This window comes from Mus pahari, chromosome 13 (assembly GCF_900095145.1).
Source record: "Mus pahari chromosome 13, PAHARI_EIJ_v1.1, whole genome shotgun sequence".
NCBI lineage: Eukaryota > Metazoa > Chordata > Mammalia > Rodentia > Muridae > Mus > Mus pahari.
The window spans coordinates 80,616,989-80,626,573 of NC_034602.1; the positions used below are offsets into that span (position 1 = coordinate 80,616,989).

The 9,585-nt window shown below is 42.8% G+C and overlaps 2 protein-coding genes across 5 annotated transcripts in view; both read right to left on the minus strand.

Annotated features, from left to right (window-relative positions):
- Cdkl2 (cyclin dependent kinase like 2) overlaps positions 1 to 2,991 on the minus strand; it is a 39,603-nt gene extending 36,612 nt beyond the window's left edge. For 2 of the 4 annotated variants that reach the window (XM_021210750.1, XM_021210751.1), the window contains exon 1: positions 2,743 to 2,991. The gene's annotated coding sequence lies outside the window, so the exon portion shown is untranslated. Of the gene's footprint in view, positions 1 to 2,134; positions 2,641 to 2,742 lie in introns of those variants that run through there. The other 2 variants (XM_021210749.1, XM_029545429.1) reach the window with 2 other exon arrangements.
- G3bp2 (G3BP stress granule assembly factor 2) overlaps positions 2,787 to 9,585 on the minus strand; it is a 38,291-nt gene continuing 31,492 nt past the window's right edge. The window contains exon 13 of the mRNA XM_021210335.2: positions 2,787 to 3,318. Within this exon, the coding sequence (XP_021065994.1) occupies positions 2,787 to 3,318 (532 nt within the window). The remainder of the gene's footprint in view (positions 3,319 to 9,585) is intronic.

The following is a 9,585-nucleotide window of genomic DNA, read 5'->3' on the forward strand; positions in this document are numbered from 1 at the left end:
AGAGAGGCAGAGAGGCAGAGAGGCAGAGAGGCAGAGAGGCAGAGAGGCAGAGGCAGGATCTCTGTGAGTTCCAGGCCAGCCTGGTCTATGGAGCTAGTTCCAGGACAGACAGACCTACACAGAGAAAACCTATCTCAAAAAACAAAACAAACAAACAAAAAAGCATGTACTGCTCTTCCAGAGGACCTGGGTTTGCTTCCCAGCACCCCCATGGTGGACCACAGTCATCTGTTGCTCCAATGTCAGGGGACCCGACATCCACTTCTAGGCACATGCATCAGGCACTTGCATGTATATGGTGCACATAGATATGTGTACAGGATACACTCATACAAATGAAATAAAAATTAAGCAAATCTGCCAGGCATGGTGGCACATCCTAGCATCCAGGAGGCAGAGACAGGCAGATCTCTGTGAGTTCAAGGCCAGCCTGCTCTACACAGTGAGTTCCAGGACAGCCGTAGCTATGTAGAGAGAACCTGTCATGAACACAAAACAAAACTAAATAAATAAATAAGCCTTAGAAAAAGTTTATACTAGATTCAAAATATCCAAGTTGGAAGTCCTTAGGCACTTTCAACTTAATTGTAAAAAAATTATTACAGCATAACCACTGAATTAATAATGAACTTTTGATAAATTTTCTCATCATACTAATATTAAACTTATATTAAACTTATATTATTTATTTTTTTAAATCTGACTTTTGAATTTAAATTCCAGCAGCCATGAATAAAAAAATGTTGCTCTAGATCCTGATTTGGTTTCAACAGGGGCTGGGGAAGGCTTAAATTTTAGGTATGTTTATATTTTAAAATATTAGGTGATTACATTCAAATGATGACTCAGTTGAATTTTTAAGAGCCTGACCATACCAAAAACAAAAAACAAACAAACAAACAAAGAAAACACCTTATCACAAACTCTTGGAAGGAAAATACTTTCCGCTTAATATTAATTGTGTATGATATTGATATATAGTTAATTTACCCAGACTATAAAAAGTGATGTGCTCTCTCTCCTCTTCTCTACCCTTCTACCCGCTTCGCTGCCCCCCCCATTCCCGCATAATAAACCTCTCCCACGTGGAAAAAAAAAAAGTAGTGATGTTTTAGTGGCATCTTGTATATTCATAGCAAAGGGGGAAAAACAAATAAAAAACCACTGTCTTTTATTCTAAAAAATTATGAAAATCTAAAGTATATATTACATTTTCAACACTTGACACCTAAGTGTCAACCCAGGTATACACACTAACCCAGGACCTCCCATAGGCTAAGCAAGTGTTCTTTCTACCTCTGAAGTACACCATCCAGCAGCCATTATTTGCACAGTGTAAACGGAGATGAACATAGAAGACAGAAGATGGAGAGGATGAAAAGAATCCTAATTAACATCAAATTCAAAACCCCTCACTATCTTATTGCCACTTTGAGTATTAGATTCTACTAAAACTATTTACAGTGTCATAGGCACTGATTTTCCATATAGTTCACATTTTAACTTCTTTTACCTTTAATTACTTTTAAATAAAAAGTTTACATTTGGAAAAACCTTCAGTGTGATTCAAACTGGCTTAGTTTTTAACCTTCCCTTAAGTATACATTGTAAAGGAGTAAGCTTTAGGCTAGTGAAAATAATACAAATAGCTGGAATCTATAGCCTAGATAATTTTTAAACATTGTAATTGGCATCCTAGATATTTAAAGATGCAAAATGAACCAAATAAAAATGACCTTAATCATGTCTACAAAGTTCTGAAACATATCATATCCTAGTATTATACAAGTGAAGTAATCCAAATTTATTTGCCCAACCAATATGTGGACACACTACATAGAGCACACCTACTTGTTCAAGTGGGTCTGTCTAAAATATCTTAAGAATATCATGGCCTAAAATATGCCTTGTTTCCTCAGTGATTTATAACCCATCAGTTTCTTGCCTTCTCACTCTTAAATCTACGGGTAGCACATGGCATACAAAAAAGAAGTCTGGTGCGATGGCACTATAATAATTTAGGATATGTGCCATACAAGCATACTGCTCAAATACTACCAATTTTCTTTGGTTAAAATCAGACTGAAATCTCTTATAGGTAAAAGAACAGGGCTTTTAAAATTATTATACTTACTATTTCTTCCAAACCCTTCACATGGAAAGAGCCAAAGGTTTTCAACTTGGAAACAAATTTGAGGTGATATGCATCTCGCTAGCAGATCTAAAAAGATGCTGACTAGCAAACTAGCAATCCCAATATCGGGATTTCCTCTGCGGACGCAGTTACTGGTCCTAGGTGAAGCAGGCAGGGAGGCAGATTGGCTTCTGCCCTCCGCAAGCTCACACTTCCGAGGACTGCGGGCCGCATGCTGCCGTCGTCAAGGCAACGACCTCACTCGGTCCCCAGCCATAGGCAGTCTCCAGCGAGAGAGGAAGGGCCCGAGTCAGAATGCGTCTGCGACAGGCAAAGACACTAGCATCTGTCAAGGACAAGAGCTGCAGAGAAACGAACCGGGGAAAGCAGAGCACCGCCTGCCGAAAGCCCTCGGGTCGCCCAGCTCCCGGAAGCAGCACCTCGCCAAGTAGCCCTAGGCGAAGGCGTTGGCCACCCTAGCTGCAAGGGGCGGCTCTCACCAGCCTGGGCCCGCCCCGCCTACGGCGGGGCCTCCCTGACCCTGATTGGCTGAGGCCTGTCGTCAGGCGTTGTGATTGGCTCTGTGCCATCCCGCCCCGCCCCTTCACCTGGAGCTCGCAGGTTCGCTCAGCTGACCGCCTCGTCCCCACACCTATGGTCTTAAAGTTTGTAGGGACCTTTCTGCGGGCGCCAGGAGACCTCTGCTCTCAGGGGACCGCAGGTTGCCCCAGTGGCCACGAGGAGAGCCAAGGTGACGCACGGTGCGCTGGGACTGAGGAGACCATGAGATTTCCCAGCTTGCCCGCCCGCGGCGCGGCGGGGCGCTGCGGGGCGCGGGCCCCACCCGGGGAGGTTCCGCCCAGCCGCGATTCCTCGCTTCCTTTCGGTTCCGGGCGGTGGACCGGAAGAGCCTAGTAGTTTTAGCCGAAATTGGAGGGATGAGCTCTGTTGACAGACCTGACAGGAAAAAGGACCCTGGGACGCCGCCAACCTGGTAAAGATTTGGAGTAGAGCCCAGAGAGGACGTGAAAGCGAGAGAGGCGGGCGCAAGCTGGAGCTTAAAACTTGCCTTCTGCTTGAAGACTAGATGAGCCATGACTGGGCAAGATCGGAAGACCATTACCAAGCAGATGCTGACGTCGTACGAGAGGCCGGGAAATGAAGTCTCTCTCGTTATTAAGGGACTGCGATTGTACGGCCAAATAGTTTTACTTGTATTAACAATAGCCACACAATTTTTAACCAACTAAGTATGTTTTTAAAATAGCTCGATCCAGGAAAGTACCCGTGATAACAGACACGTGTATACCTAGCCAGCCCGCAGGGGTCAGTCATTCTTGCATAGTAAGGTTTAAGAGCAATTGTTTTATGATTTCTTAGTTTGGTACTGCATTAATCTCCCGGTGCTGTTAGTTACCGTCATTCACCGAACTGCTTAAAAATCGAGTTCCCAAACTTACAATTTTGAGAACCATCTCTGGAAACAGGGTAAGGAGTTTTGGTTTTATTTTTTTGTTTTTATGGTTTTTTTGTTTTGTTTTGGACAACCCAAGATGTGATAACGTAGCAATGAGCTGTGACCAAGCTTAAGATAATTCCCATCACTTTACTCTAGATTGTAACAAACCCCATGAGGTTTAAATAGAAAAATATTTATGTGTGTTCTGCCTGCTTGTAAGTCTGTGCACTATGAGCATGCTTGGTGCCCACAGAGGTAAAAGAGGGCGTCAAGACCCCCTGGAACTGGAGTTACGGTTGGCTTCTGATTGCCGTGGGCATGCTGAGAGTCAAACTTGGGTCCTCAGGAAGAGTGACAGGTACGCTTGGCCACTGAGCCATCTCTCTAGACATTCATGTGAACTTTTATGAACAAACGGGTTTGTTAGGGTGGGAACCTCATATTTTACTTTTTTTCCAGTTTTACAAAAAATAAACAGTTGAGGGGCCTTCAAAGAGGTCTTGATACTGGAATGGCCCATTGGTATCCATGGGAACTGAAAGGACAAAGGCTATAAAAATGGCGAATGGGTGTTGCTTGAGAAAATATTTAAAAGTTGGGAATAACTGTAAAGAACTCGAGGGTATTAAAGAAGTACACGTTCCTTTGGGAGATAGGGTAGCTCAGTGATTGTGTGCTTGCTTGGACTGCACAAAGCCCTGGGCCCCACATCCAACGAATTGTACAACAAGCCATGATGGCTGTGGCACAGCCCTATTCTCAGCCCTCGGAGGGAGGGACCAGGAGTGTCACAAAGTCAAGGTCCCTCTCAGCTACAGATCAAACTCAAGAAATGGCCTCCAGGAGGCACCATGAAGAAAAGAAGGGGGAAGAAGGTTAAGACAAGTTTCACTTCAATAGAAACATAATAGAATGTTTAGTGTGCCAACTAAACCCGTGCATCATGAATCTACAGTTGAAACGGACCTTGTTTCATACAAGTTGCCAAGTTCAAGGGCAAGAATGGAGAAAATAAGGAATACAATACCTGGTGATTAAACATGGGAGGTAAGGAACCAAGAATGCTGGGAAAGCTGGTTCCCAGCTGAACAAATGGACAAGTTATAATGGCTCTTAAAAATCACCAGAGTAAGTGAAAAATGTTATAAGGAAAACACTGGAAATGCCTGTGGTAGAACCCAGCCCTCCAGACACAACAACAACGCAAACAAAGCATAAATAGGCTAAGAAATAGAACAAATATTCCACTTCTCCATACCCCCCCCCCAAGAGCAGTGACAGCATGTGTCCACACAACAGCTTCTATCAGATGCTGGGAGCTGTGCTGTTGGCAGCAGCCAAGTGGAAACCCAAGTGTCCATCAGCAGGGTTTGGCTCTAGCATTTTCATTCAGTAGAACACTGGTTCTCAACCTGTAGACTATGATCCCTTTGGGAGTCACATATCAGATCTCCTGCATATCAGATATTATGATCATAAAGTAGCAAGATTAGTTATGAAGTAGCAACAGAATACTTGTATCGTTTGGAGTCACAATATGAGGAACTATTAAAGAAAAGTTAGAAAAGTTGAGAACCACTGGATTAGAAGTGCTTTGGAACAGGAATGACCACTAATGGGTATAGGGTTTCTTTTGGGAGGTGATGAAGATATCCTGGAATTAGTAGTGATGGTTATATAACCCTGTAAAATCTACAAGTATTGAATTGTACATTGTTAGCACAAGTGAGATGGCTCAGCAGGTAAAGGTGACTGCCAAAAGGCCTAAAAACTTAAGACTGATGGCTGGGATCTAGTGTGGAAGGAGAGAATCCAAAAGCCATCTTCTGATGTCAAACTCATGCACAAGTGCACACCCCCACCCCCACAAAAACATTAAGTGACTGTAAGGTTTGTAAACTATCTCAATTAAAAAAAAAATCTATGGAAAACACCCATCTCCCCAGAAATCCCTTTTTCAGTGAATTTGTCAATCTTAAGCTTACATAGACCGATTCTTTTTCTCACAGTCATCTCCATTAAACTATTTCATGACCATTATCGCTATACATCTAGGCAAATGAAGACCAGTATCTACCAGTAAATTATTGCCTTCCTACACTTACCCCCAATCTCTCCAGTCCTGAGAACCTGATTATCAAGAGCTTTTGGTATTGCCTCAAGTAATCAAGTGAATGACAGGCTCCTAAAATCTTGACAGTGTTCTGTCACAGAATATTGTACAACATGTGAATATGAATGCAACACACCACTGTATTTAAAAAGTGGGGGGCTAATGTATAATGAATGCAAGGCCCTGGTTTTTAATCCCATCATTAAGAGGAGAAACAAAACCAAAACTGGACTGACTCATCTTGTAGTTCTAGAAAAGTCAATTCTGTTTGCAGAATTAAAAACTTAAGAGGGGCTGGTGAGATGGCTCAGCAGGTAAGAGCACTGACTGCTCCTGAGTTCAAACCCCAACAACCACCTGTAATGAGATCTGACGCCCTCTCCTGGCATGTCTGAAGACAGCTACAGTGTACTTATAGTAATCTTTGGGCCAGAGCAAGTGGGGTTGACCAGAGCGGAGCTCCTAAATTCAATTCCCAACAACTCAAAACCATCTGTACAGCTACAGTATATACTCATACACATAAAAAAAAACAAAAAACTTAGAGCTAGGTGTTGTGGTACATACCTTTAATCCCAGCACCTGCAACCAAGCTACCCTGGTCCACATAGCCAGTTCTAGGATAGCCAAGGATAGGAATGAGGGCCAGCTCTACATATTGAGATCAGAGGTCTCAAACCACTCCCACACCAAAGGATTTGGAGATGGAAGATACAGCATACCACTTCTTCCAAGTTCCACATAGCTCATACTTTGCTGTCCGTCACTGAGGTATTGACAGCAGTGCCACCTTGCTAATCCAGTCCTCAAATATTAACATGTGTTGTCTTCTGCTTGACTTCTTTTCACACTGCTAACAGGCTTTGTGCATATGCCCCCTTTCTCTGTAGCCCCTACACTATTCTTAAGGTATGTTTTCAGAAAAAAGGAACTGGATAGATGGTTTGGCATTTAAGTACACTGCCTGTACGTCCACTTCTAGACTTAACACTCTGAGTGTACTCTTTTGGCCTGACAGCACCAGGCACACTAGCTGTACACAGACATACACACAAGTAAAAACACCTACCCACATATGTATTTATAAAGTTCAGGAGTCTGTGTTAGCCAATTCCCTTGGTTACTCCAGTCTTCTCAGGCTTCATCTATCACTTCAGAGATGGTTCTTACCATACATGTGCTAAAACTCATCTGTGGTGCATAACCTGCTACTGACTGTAAACTGCTCTTCTCCTGGCCCCACAGACGGCTTACTTCTTGCTGCCAATGAAAATGGCATAGTCCACCGGGCATGGTGGCGCACGCCTTTAGTCCCAGCACTTGGGAGGCGGAGGCAGGCATATTTCTGAGTTCAAGGCCAGCCTGGTCTACAGAGTGAGTTCCAGGACAGCCATAGCTACACTAGAAACCCTGTCTTTGAAAAAAAAAAAAAAAAGAGAAAAGAAAAAAAGAAAATGGTATAGCCATGACAGACTTCTATTTACCCAGTTCTGGCCCATAAGAACCTATCAAGGGGCTGGAGAGATGGCTCAGCAGGTAAGAACACCCGACTGCTCTTCCAAAGGTGCAGAGTTCAAATCCCAGCAACCACATGGTGGCTCACAACCATCCTTAACGAGATCTGACTCCCTCTTCTGGAGTGTCTGAAGACAGATATAGTGTATTTACATATAATAAATAAATCTTTAAAAAAAAAAAAACCTATCAAGATCCTTCATGCACTACTTGCTGTTTAGATGGCTAAAAGTAATTTCAAAGCTAGTATATACTTAAGACTGTAGAACCTCCATTCAGCAGTGTTCCCAAATGACCAATGAGTCAGAGAAGCAGCTACTGCACTTCTACCTTAACAATCCTCATGAGGCAAGGAAACTTACCTGAACCACTAGACACCTGAGGGTCTAATTACACAAGCTGGCCTGTCAGTAACTCATTTGCTATTCTGACTTCTGAGCATTTGTTACCAAACTGTTTCTACTTTCCATGACACTAGTCCTTGCCATATTTAGTGTCCCAGTATTCTCTGCATGCAATACCTGTAGTTCAGTTGGGAAAATACGCAAGAGCTTATTAGCCTCTTCTGTAGGTGATCTCATCTAATCCAAAGGATGCAAAAAAAAAAAAAAAACACTCAAAGCCGGGCATGGTGGCACACGCCTTTAATCCCAGCACTCAAGACGCAGAGGCAGGCGGATTTCTGAATTCGAGGCCAGCCTGGTCTACAGAGTGAGTTCCAGGAGAGCCAAGGCTATATAGAGAAACCCTGTCTTGAAAACAAACAAACAAAAAACCCAAACCACTCAGCTCAGAGCACGCACAGGAGATGGTCTGTAAGGCCAGTCTGATCTACACAGCAAGTTCCAGGTCAGTTAGGGGACACTGTTGAGGCTACCTGACCAAAAAACCAGTAACACATTTGACTGACACTTTATCATGAATACCCAAACTGGCCTATGAAACTTGAATATCTATGTTGTTTTTTCCATTTGGAAAGTTCCCTAGATCTTCTCAAGGAAACTGACTCAAATGTGCCTCACTTCATTAACCCCCCACCCACCCTGGGATACAATAGGTCCATTTATGGTCCCTATTAGTCTCTGCCATTTCTATTCCATGTAAAACCATGTATTCTTGGGTACAGTAGTTAGCTGTGCTGTGTCAAAGCTAACACAAACACAAACTGTACTGCTCATAGGACTCCTGTTAGAACTAAATAGCCATTGACTGCTATGAAGAGTTCACTTCCTTTGCACACATCACATTAAGTACTATTTGTGCCTGCTTTAAAACATGCCAAGTCATTTCTGATAGCAAGCAAATCACCTAATGAGATTTTTCTCTTGCAAAAGCCACCACCTTTGTTACCACACTAAACAAGGGATTATTTTAATTTTTAGCCTCTCCTAGATAGAGTTCATCTCATAGAAGAACAAAACTTAACAGGCTTGACAGATTTAAAAATAAAAGCCTAAGACACAAAAGGCCTTCCTTTTGTCTCTCACACCACAGAATAACAGCTTCTAGCTTCTGTTCCAAGTCTCTACTGGGCCTCTTCAGTGCTTCCCAAACATATGCAGGTTCGTCGAAGCTCATTCCAGGACAGCCAGGACTAGCATGACCCACTCACATTAGAGGCCTCAGGTCATAGAAGCACTGGGGAAACATTTGATAAACATTTTTCAATGACTTTGGCTCACTAGAACAATGACTCAAATAATCTTCCAAGAAAAAAAAACCAAAACCAAAACATGCCATGGCAAGAGGGACTGTGTGGCATTATCAAACTCTGCTTTGGATCCCTAGTTTTCTAACACAAAGCAATACAAGCAGGAAAAAGGGACTCCCTTATCAGTGCCCACCAGTTGAGTCTCCTCAGTTTCAGTACTTCATTTGTTTAAAAGTAGAGAATTGTCCCATTGACCATGTATTAATAGAACATGTCATTCCAAAATAATGGTTTACTTAGGCTAGGCTACTGAAAGTTAATCAGAACAACAGACTTGGCAAGCTGGAGACACAGTGGAGCATGATAGGAAAATGCTCAGTGGAGATGTGACTCCAGGGGCCGATTAGATGATGCTCATTGTTAAGAGACATATGCACAACAAATTACAAAAAGGTACATTGTTACCTAGTGTTTCCAAGGAAAATGTGGAATACACATATACTGGGGGAAAAAGCTAGGTAATAATGGTGGCACACACCTTTAATTCCAGCACTAGGGGTCAGAGGTAAGCAGTAGGCAGATCTGAGTTCTGAGGCCAGCCTGGTCTACAGTTTGTTTTGTTTTTTTGTTTTTGTTTTTTTGTTTTTGTTTTTTGTTTTTTCGAGACAGGGTTTCTCTGTATAGCTCTGGCTGTCCTGGAACTCACTTTGTAG